Source organism: Bemisia tabaci, chromosome 1, assembly GCF_918797505.1.
Source record: "Bemisia tabaci chromosome 1, PGI_BMITA_v3".
In the NCBI taxonomy this organism is placed as follows: Eukaryota; Metazoa; Arthropoda; class Insecta; order Hemiptera; family Aleyrodidae; genus Bemisia; species Bemisia tabaci.
The window spans coordinates 84065474-84083460 of record NC_092793.1 but is presented as its reverse complement, the minus strand read 5'-3'; the positions used below and the strand labels follow the sequence as shown (position 1 = coordinate 84083460).

The window sequence follows — 17987 nt, the reverse complement described above, 5'->3', positions numbered from 1 at the left end:
TTAGATTGAGGTTACACATTGAGGTTTATCTTTGCTTTATCGAACATCACATTTCACGATTATTTCAAGTGTAGATTAAATTGAGCGGGTACGTTTCCTGGTAAAGATAACAGATTGAACAGCTTCAGGTTTTGGTGCTGGTTTTAATCTCGAGATATGCAACAATTCAGGAGACAAACATCCTCTGATAGGTATTTCTACAACATAATTGACCTTGGATTCTTTGGAGAGAACGGTATGTGGACCCGTGTACAGCGGTTCTAACTTGGAGTTTGATCTAGTTCTGGTAACCATTACCTTATCACCCGGTTTGAACACAAATGGGAGGCGATTTCTATCATATCTGACCTTGTCTTTGAGCTGAGCATTCCTTATTATATCTGGGATCGTGCTACGGATTTCGATTAATCTTTTGATGGATTCAAGCAAAGCACAAGGTTCAGATTCTGGGAGATTAGCTGTTATATCTGTGTCCGGTTCATAACCATGTAAAAGGAAAAATGGAGAAAAACCAGTTGTTGCTTGTTTTGAGGAATTATAAGCAAACGTTATCGGGGCAACTAAAGCAGACCTAGCTGTTATATCTGTGTCTGGTTCATAACCGTGTAAAAGGAAAAATGGAGAAAAACCAGTTGTTGCTTGTTTTGAGGAATTATAAGCAAACGTCATCGGGGCAACTAAAGCGGACCAATTTGACAGAGTGTCATTTATGTAATGTCTTAATGCTGTTTTGAACGTTTTGTTGAAGCGCTCAACTAGACCTTGGCCTTGAGGATGATAAGCACTGGAATGTTGTTTATCAATTTTTAGAAATGCGCAGATACTCTGAATTAGCCGGTTATCAAAATGGGTCCCTCTATCGCTGCTGAATTTTCTGAAAAATCCATGTTTTAAGATTACTTTTTCGTACAAAAATTTTGCTACTTTGTTTGCATCATCTTTGTGGGTGCAGGCTGAAGTAACATACTTAGTAAGGGTGCACACAGCCATCAAAACATATTTAAAACCAGAAGAGTTGTGGAAAGGTCCTGCAAAATGAATAATAATATGACTAAAGGGTCGTCCAATCAACGGTCGTGGTATGGGTTGAAGTAAGCCGTACTTAGATTTTGCAGGTTTTTTTTCTGCACATTTCATACACTGAGCAATGTGAGTTTGCAAATCATTTTTCATGGTTGGTCAAAAATAATTTTTCTTTAACTTGTCGATGGGATCCATTTATCAAACTATCATAGGTGGATGTAAGAACTTTTTTCCTTAAAGTTTTTGGGACATACAAAACTAGATGTTTTTCATACTTAGAGTACACTGGTAGATATAGAATATTTTCTTTGAGTACGAAACGTCTTCATATCCGAGCTAACTCATTGCTAGCAGCAGAAGGATTTTGAAAAGCATTAATTATCGGTCTAATTTCCTCATCGGACATTTGCATTTCTGCAATATCGATACCTTGGGTGTCGGTTTCGTTAATCAACATGCAGTTCACAGATTCAGATTCAAAAGAAGTTGGGTACCTAGAGAGGTGGTCCACAGCTTTAAGGGCGGGGGATGAACATTTAGCGTAATTGATGATGAAGTCATAATCTACTAATTGAGCAACAAGTTTGTTCAACCTTGAGGTTGAATCCTCGAAAGTTTTGAAATATTCAAGTGATCTGTGATCTGATGTTATACGAAATGTACGACCATAGAAAAATTCTTTAAAATGCTGAACTGATGTGACAATACCTCTAAGTTCTAGTTCTGTAGCACTCCAAGATTTTAATGGTGGGAGGATTTTTGAAAAGAATCCTACAGGATGCAATTTCTTATCATCCTGGCGTTGAGCTAGGATGGCTCCGGTGGCTATTTTCGAAGAATCAACAATCAAATCTATTTCTTTAGATTCATCAAAAGTATACAAAACCGGCCTTGAAAGGAAAGCTTTCTAAAGGGTTTTGAAAGCGTTTTCTGCTTCTGAGGTTAACTGAAAGGGTTGGTTTTCCAATTTTAACAAGTTGTACAATGGTGCACATATTTTGGCAAATCCATAAATAAAAGACCTATAAAAAGTACACGAACCTAGAAAACTATGCAGTTCTTTCAGGGATTTTGGAGGTTTCGCTTTTAGAATTGGCTCAAGATTTTTCTCAGAGGGAGACATTGTATTTTCAGATATGTAAAAACCAAGAATATCAATATAATTATAAAAAACTTTGCACTTTTGAGTCTTAAGGCGAAGATTATGCTCTTTGAGACGTTGAAAAACAATTTTTAACAACCTTAAATGTTCAGCTTCTGAGTCAGAATAAATAATCAAATCATCATCATAAATTATGACACCATACCAGAGCAAATCAGCAAACACTCTATTCAGGGCTCGGGAAAAAGAGGATGAGCCATTTTTTATTCCCAAAGGCTGGCGTTTCAATTGAAAAAGTCCATGGGGGGTGGTGGAAGCAGAGTAAGCTTGCGATTTAATGGACAGTTCCTGCTGGTAAAAGCCTTGCAAAAAATCAAATCTACTGAAATACTTTTTTCCTCTTAGTTCAGTTAAGATGTTATCTATACGTGGCAGAGGATATCTATCTGGTATAACTTTCAGATTTAATTTTTTGTAATTGACTACAAGGCGTTTATCTTTGGCATTCAACTGGGAATTTGGAACGTCAGACCTTTTCTTTACTAAAAACGCTGGAGAGGCATAAAGTGACATGGTGTCTGACACTATGTCAGCTGATTTGTGATCATCTATGATATCTTTAAGCTGTTTTCTCTCAGTTGAGGGTAGGTTGTAAGGTGGGTCATTTACAGGTTCCTCATCAGTAAGCTGAATGACCGCAGGCAAAATTCGCGCTTTTTGAATTTCAATGATGTTGGAGGCAAAAACATCTCTACATGATTCAAAAATTTTAAGAGTTTCCTCATAAGCATGACTAGATAATGATTTGTTAATATCTACTTGTGTACCGTTATGATCCTTGAAAACACGGACGTTTTCAGGGTTTTCCTTAGAAAATTCGGGTGAAGTGCAAGTTTCAGCTTCTAAAATGTCTGTGACAGAGTTTATAGACATGTCGATACAAATTTCTCGATAATAGTCTCGGACTGATGCCAGACTGTAAACATTATACAGGGATCCTGCTAGTCAAGTAGCGTATGGATTTGTATTAGTTGGATTCACTTTGCGCAAGGTCCCCACTGGTTTAACAGTGTTGGGCTTTGCACGAAGGGAATGGATTTTACGGATTTGATCACCATGTTCCGCCATTTTAATGACGTTGGGAAAAGCATGACCTATCCTAGGATTGGCTTCAACTAATTTGATAGTGTTTGAGCCAGATTGATTAGAGAGAGGTTTATCTTCTGAAGATGGGCCCGTTTTTGCCGGAAGTTGGCTATCAGAATGATGAACAAGATTTTTTTTGAAAATAACCTGTCCCAAGATAGCATTATTTCTAACCACTAAAGGTTGAAGAGAGAAATTTTTGATTGAGATTAAATTGTTCGACCAATTGCAAGGAGGCATGAAAATTTTTGCCGAGTTATGTAAGGATGAAGCTGGTTCAAAGAATTTGTTGGTAGTGCGAAAGTTAGGAGCCTCACACTTCACCGGAATTTTTACACTAGAAACTGGGGGTATGGCTGTGGTACCGACGGCTCTTACCGTCATTGGAAAGGGAACAGCATGAATAGATGACAAAAGGCAGGGTGGGGAGGCAGGCGTTATCAAATCTGAAGAAAATTTTTCTCCGTCTTTGCTTAGATGCAATCTTTCCTCTCCAAAGTCTAAAAGAGCTTTATTTTCTTTTAGGAATGGTATGCCAAGAATTAAATCTGATGACAAGTTGTTCACTACATAAACAAGGATTTGAAATACTTTACTTTCTATCGTTACTAGGAGATATCCTTGTTTCAAGATCTGTAATTCATTATTGTTAGCAGTTTTAAGAGTGACTTTGCTTCGATTAGGGGACTTAATGGATAGAACCCAATTCTCAAAGGCTTTGCTACAGACATTTAAGAAGCACCGCTGTCTAGGAGAGCTAGAATGTTATGGTGCTGGACACTGACAGAAATGTAATAAGCCGCGGATGGTGAAAGAGTGCATACTTTAAGATTTTTGCCATCAGGCTGAAAATATTTGGAAAGCTTAGTAGATTTACGCACTTTTGTTTCTGGAAGTGATGACTTAGAAGGTTGATTCGTTTGAATTTTTTTTGGCAAGATTGGAGAATTAACTTCAGTTTGTTTGGTTTGATTGTTTGAATGTGAGGAGGGTTTCTTAATCAGATTTGGATGATTCCCGCCTGTCAGTACCAGTCTTTAAAAATGGTTATCCTTTGCAACTCTGCATTTAGGATGCTTACATTTAGAAATGACGTGACCTACAGCCTTACAATATCTGCAAAATTTAATGTCACAATCAGACTTACTGTGGGGTCCTTCACAAATGGGACACCTGACATTTGATTCATTTCTATTACTATCAGAGGTATCGTTGCGAGGAGTGGAATTTTTGTTTGTAGAATAGTTTTGTGAATATGATTTGTTTGAAAATTTATGTTTTGGTTTGCTTTCATTCCTAAAATGTTCATTTTTCGACGATTGATTTCCTAATTCTAATTTGTTTAATTTTTCTTCCAAAGCTCGAATTTGGAGGATGGAGCTTTGTAGAGCATCTTCAGGCTGATGCTGGTTTAAACTAAATGCTCTAAGGGTATATTTTTTCACAGCTTCATCAAAATCCTTAATTGTTGAGTGAGGAAATAGAGTTAAAACAGATTTAACAGACGTTGGTAAGCCACGCAAAAGATGATTAATTAAAGTAGCCTCCGACATTCTAGGATCAATTTTGAAAGCAATAGTTTTCACTTTAAATACATATTATGGAATTTCTAAGCTACCTAATCTTAGGGATTGCAGTTCCAATTCCAATTTCTGAATCCTATTTGGGTCAACAAAGTGTTGGAAGAATTCTCGCTTGAAAGTCTCATAAGACAAAGGTTTGTGTTTTAAAGTTAAAAGTTCTAGAAATGCAAGGGCTTCTTTCGATAGATACTTCTTAACAAACAAAGGAACATTGGCAAGTGACCAAGAATTTACTGCAGCAGCCGACTCTAATTCAACGAAAAAATTCTCAACATCTTCGGAACCAGTGAAAATAGAAGGAGAAATCACAGGGGTTCTGATAGGAGATAGAGTTTTCTGAAGTTCAGTTGATTTTGAGAGGCTGGCAGAAATAGGTGAATTACTGTATGTGGGAATGGTGGTTGTGACAAAAGAAAAAGTTGTGAAAAGGTTAAAATTGGTATACAGGGTGTCTCACGAAAAACGAGCCACCTTGAATATCTGGCGAACGGGTTGGAATTTCGAAAAACGGTAAAAAACGTGTTCGTTTATATCGAGGGGGACACTTTTTGGCGTATTTGACATTTTCTCAAACCGCGGGGGGGGCGGGGGGTGCCCCCCCGTAAATCGAAATTTTCAAATGGCACCCCTACTTTTTTATTTCAGAAATCAATTTTACGCGAAAAAACAAGCCACCCTGTCCAAACCGGATGTAAATCGGACACTTTTTCAGCGATTGGCAGAGGTTGAAACATTTTTTTCATGCTCTTTTCAAAAATTCCCTACGCTCAATGGAATTGCCGTATCAAACCAAACTCTCCGCCAAAAAAAATTCTTAAACATTGCACTTTCAATTAAAAATGAGAAAAAGGAAGGATAAACCCCCAAAAAACCAGGGGAAAAAAAAAAATCTGTACTCGAAAACTTGAGCACGCGGAGCCCTTTTTTGCGATATTGAAATGCGTTTGACCGAACATATCCGAGGGGCGCTCATCGGGAGGGAGTGGTAAGTGTTTGACACGAATTATTATTTTTGTTTCTGAAGCATAAGAAACCATGTCCGTGAAGAAACAGCTAAGTAGAAACACAAATGAATTACCTTTTTTTAGGTGAGTTTCAATAATTTGAGCTGGACCTTGATATACTTCTGAGGACGCTACTTTTCTGCGGTGCGTGGCAATTTTCCGGAGTTCATTTTGGATGACCCACGAAGAATAAACGGAGAGTTTACTCTCCTCCTTTGTTGAAAATGAAAGCTTCCACTCACAACTTCTGATTAGTTTACTGACTAGATCTTTAACTCAAAACTTTTCCACTGTTAGAAAGAGAACGAAAAATCACTTGATTTTGAAAAGAAAATCACTTTCTTCGTGAACACAGAAAACAAATAAAAAATAAAACACTGAGGAGAGAAATTTGATGATCACCGCAGAAATTGTTTAATGTGCTGACCTTCCTTTTCGATGCACAAGAAGAATCGATCCTTCATTTCCTCTGTGACATGTTTAAGCTGTTGAGCAGTCAGCTTGTGGCATTCTGCAGTGATGCGATTTTTCAAGTCCTCCATGTTCAAGGGTTTGGTTTTATAAACAACTGATTTTAAATGTCCCCAATGGAAAAAGTCCATTGGAGTGAGATCTGGGGACCTCGGTGGCCATTCAATGGCGCCTCGGCGCCCAATCCAATGTCCGACGAAAGCGACGTTCAAAAAATTCCGCACCGCGAGTGCATAGTGCGGTGGTGCGCCGTCCTGTTGGAAAAGCATCTCATTGAATGGCAGTGGGTCGTCTGGATTTTCATAGATCGCTTGCAAACCAGGGACAATCATTTCAAATTCCGCACCGCGAGTGCATAGTGCGGTGGTGCGCCGTCCTGTTGGAAAAACATCTCATTGAATGGCAGTGGGTCGTCTGGATTTTCACAGATCGCTTGCAAACCAGGGACAATCATTTCAAATTCTGCACCGCGAGTGCATAGTGCGGTGGTGCGCCGTCCTGTTGGAAAAGCTTCTCATTGAATGGCAGTGGGTCGTCTGGATTTTCACAGATCGCTTGCAAACCAGGGACAATCATTTCCTCCAGTAACTGAAGGTAATTTGGACCATTCAAATTGTCTTCGTAAAAGATTGGTCCAACAATTTGTCCTCTGAAGATCCCGGCCCAAACGTTTATCTTCTGGGGCCACTGTGATTTGCCTTCTCTAAATTCGTGGGGATTGGTTTCACCCCAATATTGAGAGTTTTGGGTGTTGACCCGGCCGTCCAAAAAAAACCAGCTTTCATCGGACCAACAAATTGTGTCCAAGATGTCAGGATCTTCATTGAGCCATGCTGTCATGTGTCATTTTCTTTCCCACACAACTTGGCACAACTTGGGTTTCACACCTGACGATAAGATACGCTAAACTGGGGACTTACCTCTGATTTGCTGCACGGGCATAATAATTACCAGTAGTTTATCACATCAGTTATCAGACAATCAGGTGCATCTTTTCTTCTAATCTTCATAGGAAGATGAATTTGAGAATGACACATCTTGAATCGGCTTCAGTTTCGCGTTTCTTGACACCGGAAAATGTGCTCCCGTCCTGTTTTCAGTTTTCTTCGGGTTGAATCGTGGTCAAAATTGACTTTCCCTGTACTAATTCTCCGAAATGCTTAGCAGTAGTTTGCAAGTTTTTTCTCTTACGGACGTAATTTTATTTTGCGTGACTTTGTTCCTTTTGTGCCTAGTTTTTGCTTTAATTAGTGCAGTATACACTCTAGTGAAACGAATCGACATCTTATCTCGGTATTTGGAAGGTGGAAGAAATGCTCGAGCAGCTGCTGCCGCATTTAACCAAGCTAATCCTGGTAAAAGTGTTCGTACGTGTAGAGCGTTTCTCGAAGTTTTCTCAGACCGGTAGTGTTGGACGAAAGCCTGGGTCGGGGCCGCAACCTCGTGAGGAGTTGACGGACTTGGTGATTCTTGGAGAGCGAACCCTGAATCCAAGACGCAGCCTCCGAGTCCTGGAGGACGATTTGAATAGTAGTACTTCTCGCGCTACGATCCACCGCATTTTCAAAAAGTACAAAATCAAGCCGTACAAAATGCGAATTCTTCATGAACTTGGTGAAGGGGACCCGGACCGGAGGCTGCAGTTTTGCGAGCACATGACAGCATGGCTCAATGAAGATCCTGACATCTTGGACACAATTTGTTGGTCCGATGAAAGCTGGTTTTTTTTGGACGGCCGGGTCAACACCCAAAACTCTCAATATTGGGGTGAAACCAATCCCCACGAATTTAGAGAAGGCAAATCACAGTGGCCCCAGAAGATAAACGTTTGGGCCGGGATCTTCAGAGGACAAATTGTTGGACCAATCTTTTACGAAGACAATTTGAATGGTCCAAATTACCTTCAGTTACTGGAGGAAATGATTGTCCCTGGTTTGCAAGCGATCTGTGAAAATCCAGACGACCCACTGCCATTCAATGAGATGCTTTTCCAACAGGACGGCGCACCACCGCACTATGCACTCGCGGTGCGGAATTTTTTGAACGTCGCTTTCGTCGGACATTGGATTGGGCGCCGAGGCGCCATTGAATGGCCACCGAGGTCCCCAGATCTCACTCCAATGGACTTTTTCCATTGGGGACATTTAAAATCAGTTGTTTACAAAACCAAACCCTTGAACATGGAGGACTTGAAAAATCGCATCACTGCAGAATGCCACAAGCTGACCGCTCAACAGCTTAAACATGTCACAGAGGAAATGAAGGATCGATTCTCAGTGTTCACCGCTCAGTGTTTTATTTTTTATTTGTTTTCTGTGTTCACGAGGAAAGTGATTTTCTTTTCAAAATCAAGTGATTTTTCGTTCTCTTTCTAACAGAGGAAAAATTTTGAGTTAAAGATCTAGTCAGTAAACTAATCAGAAGTTGTGAGTGGAAGCTTTCATTTTCAACAAAGGAGGAGGGTAAACTCTCCGTTTATTCTTCGTGGGTCATCCAAAATGAACTCCGGAAAATTGCCACGCACCGCAGAAAAGTAGCGTCCTCAGAAGTATATCAAGGTCCAGCTCAAATTATTGAAACTCACCTAAAAAAAGGTTAATACATTTGTGTTTCTACTTAGCTGTTTCTTCACGGACATGGTTTCTTATGCTTCAGAAACAAAAAAAATAATTCGTGTCAAACACTTACCACTCCCTCCCGATGAGCGCCCCTCGGATATGTTCGGTCAAACGCATTTCAATATCGCAAAAAAGGGCTCCGCGTGCTCAAGTTTTCGAGTACAGATTTTTTTTTTTTCCCCTGGTTTTTTGGGGGTTTATCCTTCCTTTTTCTCATTTTTAATTGAAAGTGCAATGTTTAAGAATTTTTTTTGGCGGAGAGTTTGGTTTGATACGGCAATTCCATTGAGCGTAGGGAATTTTTGAAAAGAGCATGAAAAAAATGTTTCAACCTCTGCCAATCGCTGAAAAAGTGTCCGATTTACATCCGGTTTGGACAGGGTGGCTTGTTTTTTCGCGTAGAATTGATTTCTGAAATAAAAAAGTAGGGGTGCCATTTGAAAATTTCGATTTACGGGGGGGCACCCCCCGCCCCCCCCCGCGGTTTGAGAAAATGTCAAATACGCCAAAAAGTGTCCCCCTCGATATAAACGAACACGTTTTTTACCGTTTTTCGAAATTCCAACCCGTTCGCCAGATATTCAAGGTGGCTCGTTTTTCGTGAGACACCCTGTATATGCTGGATCCTGCAGTTGTGAAGATTGTATTTTGTTCTGTTGTAAACATTTTTACACTTGTTGAGGTATGTTTCTTTGGCTTTTTGTGCTTCGGCTTAGATTCTGACCCTAATGGAACGCTAACTTCAGGGAGCAATTGTTGTACATGTCTTGATTTACGAGCAAGTTCTAATTCACTGAGGGATGATTCAAGAGAGGGAAATTCGTTGTTCTCTAGAACAGTGCGGTTTAACACATCATCATTCAACTCGCTACCATCAGAGTCACTACCTATGTCTGTGAGGACATCCATAGGAACATTTTGAAGAGACAAGTGAAAAGACAAATGAAGAGACACGTGAAGAAACAAGTTAAGTAATAGAGATTAAGGAAACTGAAATTTCAGCTTTACTTAACTTGTTGGATGAAGTTTGGTTGATCAGATAGTCCCTCGTTTGGTAGTTAAGTTGCTCAGCAGATCAGTCCATCAGTCGTGGGGTGGTCCCTTGGCGTTGACGATGACGATTTGGGCAGGCTCCAATTCCAGCATGAGTTCCAACGATCCCTGGATCCTCGTGTGGTTGAGAACCCGTAACAGGTGGTCCCTTGGCGATCTGTGGATGGCTTCAAGCATAGGCTCCGAGGAACAAGCAACAGATTCCAGCATCCATACCAATCCTCAGTGGTTGAGTCCGGTCTTGGCCGTTAGGCCACGGGTTTCTGCACCATGTCGTGGGAGCTCTGCCGCAAGTGCGACGACGGGAGAGCGAAGAATAAAAGAAGGCGAACGAAATACGAACAAGATCGTGTATTCACGAAAAACAGAACATGAAGTTCAACAACTGAACAAGAGTGAACTCAAAAAGGAACAAAAACGAAAAAAAGAAAAAAAAGGTGGTGAGCACGGGTCTATGCCGCTGCTCTGACCCCACTGACTAGCTTGGCCCAACATGGCCGCACTCGAGCACTCGATCCCCTCTTGCTTCTATCACCCCTCCCTCCGAGCGGGAAATTCGAAAATGGTCGCGGTGTTGCGACACCTCCCAGCTCCCCCCCCCCCCCCAAGGGGCAAAGGGGGCCACGACAACTTACCAAAAATGTACCTACTTTTAGTCAAAGAAGTTTCGTCCAGACTGCAAGTCAATGTCTACAGCTGTTCTAGAGGTATGAACAAGTTCCCCTTACAGTTGGTAAAGTAAGGATCCGGTAGCGCGCGCAGTAAGATCAAGGTTTACATGCATCTCGTAGGGAGGAGGAGGGGGGTGGGCAGTAACTCCTGCTGCATATTTCATAATATCAGAAGCAGCAATTAATGAATTAAAAAGGGATATTTTGGACTTCCAATGTAATAGGGAATTTTCAAGCGTTTCTAGAAACTGTGAGAAAGGCAAAGCAAAGCCTGATGCCCTCCTCCCCCTTCACCTGAACAGTCAAAATGTCAATTATGTAATCGGAAATGCCCTTCAGAATTACTCATTGACGACTGTAGAAAAAACAACCATAAAAAAAAAAAAAAAAAAAAAAAAAAAAAAAAATTCTCATGAAAATCCGAAGTTTTAGAAAATGTATGCAATTTTTGGCTCAGAGGGCTCATTTTAGGCCCCCAAAATTCACCATATGGTTAAAATTGGTAGTTTAAGTATTCGGAGGCTTAAAATATGCATGTTTAAGAGACTTGGGCATTATATCCAGGAAGAAAAATTTTTTTAAATGATATGACGGGCATCATACAGGGTGTTTCAGACCATCCGTACCAGGACTTTTTCTCGGTTGTTTTAGGTCGTACAAAGTCGGGGACCGCGGGGTTGAATAGGGAATTGACCTTAAGGAATTCGAATTTCGTGGTGCCGAAACCCCCCCACTCCCCATCGGGGGGTAAAGGGGGGGTCACAATGCCAAAAGTCACGGTTCCCGACCGAATTGCGGATAAGTCGCATCAGAATTGAAAAGCACGGAAAATTTCACGTGGAATCGACCCCTAAAAATCCATAATCAGCCCATCCAAGGCCCAAAAATGACCCCCTAAAGAGGGGGCCAGTACCCCCCTCCATAATTTCTCTTTCTCAAAATTGACGTAGATTCTCCAGAAAAAGTTGGTTTTCCAGGTAATTGACCCCAAGAAATCCAAATTTCATGGTCCCGAAGCTCCTCTATCTCCCCTTTAGGGGTAAACGGGGGGCCCAATTTTAAAAATCGGGGCTCCTTTCCGAATCGCAAATTGATTGCATCCAAATTGAGGAGCATAACACATTTACATCTTAAGTGACCCCCAAGAGTTCTAATTGACCCCCCTGAACGGCAGAAAGTAACTCCCTGAGGAGGGGGGCTTGGCCCCTTTCAAAAATTTCTCAAGATTCCTCTTTGGTCGCAAAATTGACGTCGATTCTCCAGAAAAAAACGGGTTTTTCCCGAAAGGACGGGTAGCGGAGCTTAGGGACCATGAAACTCAGAGTCCTCGAAGTCGATTACCTGGAAAACCGTCTTTTTCTGGAGAATCGACGTCAATTTTGCGACCAAAGAGGAATCTTGAGAAATTTTTGAAAGGGGCCAAGCCCCCCTCCTCAGGGAGTTACTTTCTGCCGTTCAGGGGGGTCAATTAGAACTCTTGGGGGTCACTTAAGATGTAAATGTGTTCTGCACCTCAATTTGGATGCAATCAATTTGCGATTCGGAAAGGAGCCCCGATTTTTAAAATTGGGCCCCCCGTTTACTCCTAAAGGGGGGATAGAGGAGCTTCGGGACCATCGGGAGTTTTTGCTTGTGACTTGTCAAAAAATTTAAACTTGTTCAGACCAACTGTGGCCCTAATTCTTGCACACCCTGTATAGAGAGAGCAACATCCCCCCCCCCCTTGAAAACCGGGTGAGCCTATGTGGAAGATGTGGAAAAATTCACCACATGCAGCTGAACTAATAATCGCGCTTCAATATTTAAATCAGAAAACATGTTTAAGTCGGAATTTGACATTGAAATACCTGCAGAAATGAGAGAAAATCAGGGACTTTGCCCCCCTATTATCTCATAAACGGTTATACGGTTAACGGTTAAAACGGATTAAGCAATCTGAAATTTTAGTATGTGTAGAGGGTCATCCTAACCTCACACGTACCCCAATTTTGAGGGCCCAAAACTGGCGAATTTTTGCCCTTTAGTGCAAGGCTCTTTCTGTACCTTTTGTCCTGAATTTTACTACTCCCTGACCATGACCAACATTTAGAACTGTCTATGTTACAATTTTGTTTTACTATGTTCTGAAAAGAAGACTATTCAGTTCTTTCATCGCTTCTCCAGAGGAAACGTCGCAACAATGCTGGGCTAATTATCCAAAGGGCTCAGGGGTGGGCCACGAATCAGCTCTCTCAAAAATCTAAGTGTTAATAGTATGCAGAAGCTGCTACTGATATCAATTTGATGCACAACCATTTTATGTATTATTTATTGGTAAATTATGATAAAAATTAAATGCATCTAGCATTGAGTTGTTAAAAAGACTCTCCAAACAGGAAAGTGGTGTTATATGGCTTTTTTAGACTGCTCCGGCTTATTTTTGGCGATTTTAAATCCTTATCGGGATCATTTCTCTTAGAACTAAAAATTAAGGGCTTCTGAAGTAATTTTACAAGAGTACAGCAGTTTTTGTCTCTTGCTCAAACCTGATCTAACAAATTTACTGCAGCCCCCCTTAGCTCAACCAAACTCAGAACTGAATTTTGGCCGTGGAAAAATTCTAATCCTCAAAAATAACAAAATACAGGGTGATCCAGACCACCCGTCCACTATCTTTTTCTTGAAAACGGCGGAGAATTGAGCTTCAGGACCAAAACTTTCATGGGTAAATCGACCCCAAAGAATCGAATGAAAATATTTTCAGCCCCCCAAAATGGCACCTTAGGGGGGTTTGGGGGGGGAGCCCCCCCGTTTCTCGCAATTTTCTAATGGGAAGGGTATGTTTTGACTTTGGATTCGGAATCTACGGTAAAAAATAAGAACATTTTGTTTTTTGCACTTTTTCCCTAAACCCCCATTTTTTGGAGTTATGGGGCATTTTTGGGGCAATTTTCAATTCGACGCTGTAAGCAGCCAAATCATCCAAATTTCAAAATCTAAAAATCTCCTGAGAGGAGAGGTCAATATCTTTATTGATGTGCCACATGACCCCTGTTGCTCCAAAATTTTGGGGGCCACGACCCCCCAAAAATTTTGGGGCTTTGGAGGGCCATGAGTCGAAAATGTCGAAAGGCAAGGGTATGTTTTGACTTCAGATTTGGATTATTCGCGAAAAGTTACGTAGAATTGATATGGCGCATGGCCTGTTTGCTCCAAATTACTGAAGAACCCCTTTTCCCCATAAGAAGCCGTGTATTTTTGGACAAAATAAGGGGTAAAAAAAATTTGAGCAAACAGGCCATGCGCCACATCAATTCTACGCAACTTTTCGCGTAGAATCCAAATCTGAAGTCAAAACATACCCTTGCCTTTCGACATTTTCGACTCATGGCCCTCCAAAGCCCCAAAATTTTTGGGGGGTCGTGGCCCCCAAAATTTTGGAGGAACAGGGGTCATGTGGCACATCAATAAAAAGATATTGACCTCTCCTCTCAGGAGATTTTTAGATTTTGAAATTTGGATGATTTCGCCGCTTACAGCGTCGAATTGAAAATTGCCCAAAAAATGCCCCATAACTCCAAAAAATGGGGGTTTAGGGAAAAAGTGCAAAAAACAAAATGTTCTTATTTTTTACCGTAGATTCCGAATCCAAAGTCAAAACATACCCTTACCATTTGAAAATTGCGAGAAACGGGGGGGCTCCCCCCCCAAAACCCCCCCAAGGGACCATTTTGGGGGGCTGAAAATATTTTCATTCGATTCTTTGGGGTCGATTTCCCCTATGGAAGTTTTGGTCCCGAAGCTCAATTCTCCGCCGTTTTCGAGAAAAAGATAGTGGACGGGTGGTCTGGATCACCCTGTACATAATTGCATTTCTTGGGTCACTAAGGCTTGTACAATTTTGGACCAAAAGAATTTCACCGCTTATTCAATGTTATCAATTCATAACAACCATGATGAAATAAAAGAATATACACTTGAATCGATGGAGGAATAGGTGAAATCATTCAGAAAACAGTTCTAAAAGTGCTGAATCTTGGGTCAGAAATTTCCGTTCCTTTTCAAAAATTGTGTAATAAGTGTGAAAATTATTTTTTTTTCTCCCTCAGATTAAATAGTCAAAAAGTTGATGGAAGTGTCTCGGTCTAAAAAACCCAGAAATCAATTTTATTCCAAAAAAAGTTAATGTAACATTTTCATTTCGGGCTTGAATAACATATCCAATAGGTATTCCATCTCAAGATCTTGAGAAATCTTGCTTGGGCAAAGCTTTTTATTTACTTTTCACGCAGACAAACTGCACTATGAGTTGATGTTGCCTCCTTGAAGCATTTTAACAATATTTAAGAAATGTTACACTTAGTGGAGCTATTATTTTTGTGATACTCTTGTTCATCCTTCGGCAATGGATTACTATCAATCTGAACATTCCGATTCATGTTCAAAATTTCACTTAGAACACAATTGGTGCAATGATAACACTGTAATTAACTTCTAACCAAGTTACAAACGTTTATTTTCAGATCTGGATACAAAAAAATTGAATTATCAGAGTCCTTACAAGTCAAATCGCACAGCACAACTATTTTAGCAGGATTTTTAATCGAGTGGTGTGCAAAGTTCGTTCATAGCGTAAACAAATTAACTGCGTAATAAACAAAAATAACAGCGAGGATAAAATTTTACTCTGGGAAGACGTCTTTTAAACGATAAAAATCAAATTAAACAAGAAAATCTCACCTCCGTATTTATATTTTTGGTCCTCAGAATTTCTAAGGTCTTACAAAGTAGCAGTACAAAAGACTCATTTTTCACGAAAATAAGTCGAAAAAGGATATAATTGAACTGTACATAAATGAACTCATCAAGCCCCTCCGGTCAAAGGGGGCGCTCCAAATCAAAGATGGCGGCCAAATTTGAAAGGCAGGAGGTTGCACTTTTTCAAATACGTAAGGAACAAGGAAAGTAAGGGGTTTCCATTCTTTTGTAAAAGTCGTAAACTTCATACATGAAGCCTTAAATGCACCCCCCCCCCCCCCCCCGGATCAAGAGGAGTGCCCCAAATCCAAGATCAAGTTTATGAGATGTCCAGTAATAGGAAATTGATGGAGGAAAACAGGATAAATCATGTGCAGGGATTTCTAAGGAACAGCGAACACATACAAAAATTGGAAGAGAGTACCTGTTGACACATGAATTCCTAAAAAGGGAGCGCACGGTTTTGAGCGTACATCCCTCTCCGTAGTCCTATGTTTCTTTTAATTTCCTTTATTAAATACATTTTTAACATCAAATTTAGGTCCCTCAGCCAAAAATACATGAAGATAGAGACGCCTCACTTTCCTTGTTCCTTACTTGAATATTTGAAAAAATGCAACCTCCTGCCTTTCAAATTTGGCCGCCATCTTTGATTTGGAGCGCCCCCTTTGACCGGAGGGCCTTGTTGAGTTCATTCATGTAATCCACGACCAAAATTACTTAGGAAATGATACATCACATGACACAGAATGAACATTTTAAAATATCGATTTGCTGAACCCCTTTATTACGGCCGCTATTTTGAATTTGAGGTACTTTGAGGGGTATTTAGGGTTCAGACCATGTTTAACTTTTAGAAAGTTGTTCAAGAGGACCAACTGATGACGATTACATGGGGAAAGTTTGTTACGCAATTCTCATTTAGTTCCTTTGGGCACTCCCCTAATTTTAATTTCTTTCATAGTATTAATTGAGACTGTGAGAAGGCTAATTCGGCCTTGGTCACTGAGAATCCGATTAATGTCTAATATAATTTCAGGACATTTATTAATAGTTCTCTTAGGAAATTGTGGGTTTTATATATTTCTGGTTCAGTTAATTTTGTTTCTCTTTGAGTTTTTTGTTTGTTTTATCCAAGCCTTTGTATTTTCCGTTTTATTAACTCTTTATTCTAGTGAAATTTAAACTGAGGTAGTTCTGATGACATTTGCATCGTCAGCACTTCTCTGCAGTTCATTTATACCCTTTTTTGACTTATTTTCGTGAAAAATGAGTCTTTTGTACTGCTACTTTGTAAGACCTTAGAAATTCTGAGGACCGAAAATATAAATACGGAGGTGAGATTTTCTTGTTTAATTTGATTTTTATCGTTTAAATGACGTCTTCCCAGAGTAAAATTTTATTCTCTACAACCCGAGTTCTTTGGCATTTTTTTCGTAAACGCACGATTTCAGCGTAAAATCGATTTTTTTGTATGAAATAGGAGTGTATACCTACATATCAAAATATCATCCCAAAATTGACCTTTGGCACCAGTTAAAATGGTTGAAATTGGCCTAAATTTCGGCAAACATGTTTTATTACCAAGTGGCATCGATTGCCGCCTGGGGAGTGGAACATTTCAGACTTTCATTTTTTTGACGCACCCTAGAGTTACTCTCAGCAATTTTCATTGCATAAATCGTGTTTCCCACATGACATCTTGATAAGGAAACATTTATCATGATGCTTAATATTGCCTACTTGTCTAGTGATCCACCCTTTTCCTGCCTCTTTTTTAGGCTGTGGAGTGTGTTTTAGCAGCATTGCAGCCAACGACTAACAATGAATGGGATGATGCTGCAGCCTGTATTATTGATGAATACATGATGGATGAGGAAGGAGTGTATAAGACCATGTTAGTTAAGGTGAGTTTCTTTTCTCTCCTTTAAAGGAGGACAAGCAACACAATGAGTCATTAATGGTTCACAAAATGCGTCAAGAAAACAAATTTTTGGCCTCAATTTTTCATTAAATTAGTGTGGCTGAGATTTTACCGCCAAATTGCCTGTTGTTAATCTAAAATTTAATTTTTGTTAACAGTCTGTGGTTTTGTGAAACTACACGAGATCACGTTTTTTGAGAATTTGTTCTGATTTGCGAGGTTATGTAAATAGCCTTGTAACATTTTTTTGCGCTCTGATTGGATGTTTAGAACTCTTGCTCTGTGAACAGTTGAAACAAACTGTTTGCGAGAGTTCTGAGTAGGTGAAGTCACTCAGGATTGTGCCTCCTGCCCATTGGTAGAGTTCATATCAAGTGAAGAGCTTGTAAACCCATCATCAAGACTAATTAATGCTGGGCGTAAGTACTTCTGGGATGAAAAACTGCTTGGGAACTGTGAAAGTTTTGAGTCATTCAACAAACTCTTTTTTTTCTCTGTCTAAAATGATTCTATTAGAATCATGGAATAGTCAATTAAAATTTTATTGAAATATTTTGTGGAATAATTCTCTGAGAAAAATCCAGCAGATTATTGCAATTATTGAACTGATTAAGTTTTAGGGAGGTCATTTTCGAAATCAGAGCCAAAAACCCAC

The 17987-nt window shown here is 40.0% G+C and overlaps 1 protein-coding gene across 1 annotated transcript in view; it reads left to right on the top strand.

The window, feature by feature from the left end:
* The window catches only part of LOC109029728 (putative ATP-dependent RNA helicase TDRD12), a gene marked incomplete at its 5' end in the record, with an annotated part of 132363 nt that overhangs the window by 77748 nt on the left and 36628 nt on the right, over positions 1–17987 (top strand). Inside the window, 1 exon segment of the mRNA XM_072306319.1 lies at positions 17190–17315. Within this exon segment, the coding sequence (XP_072162420.1) occupies positions 17190–17315 (126 nt within the window).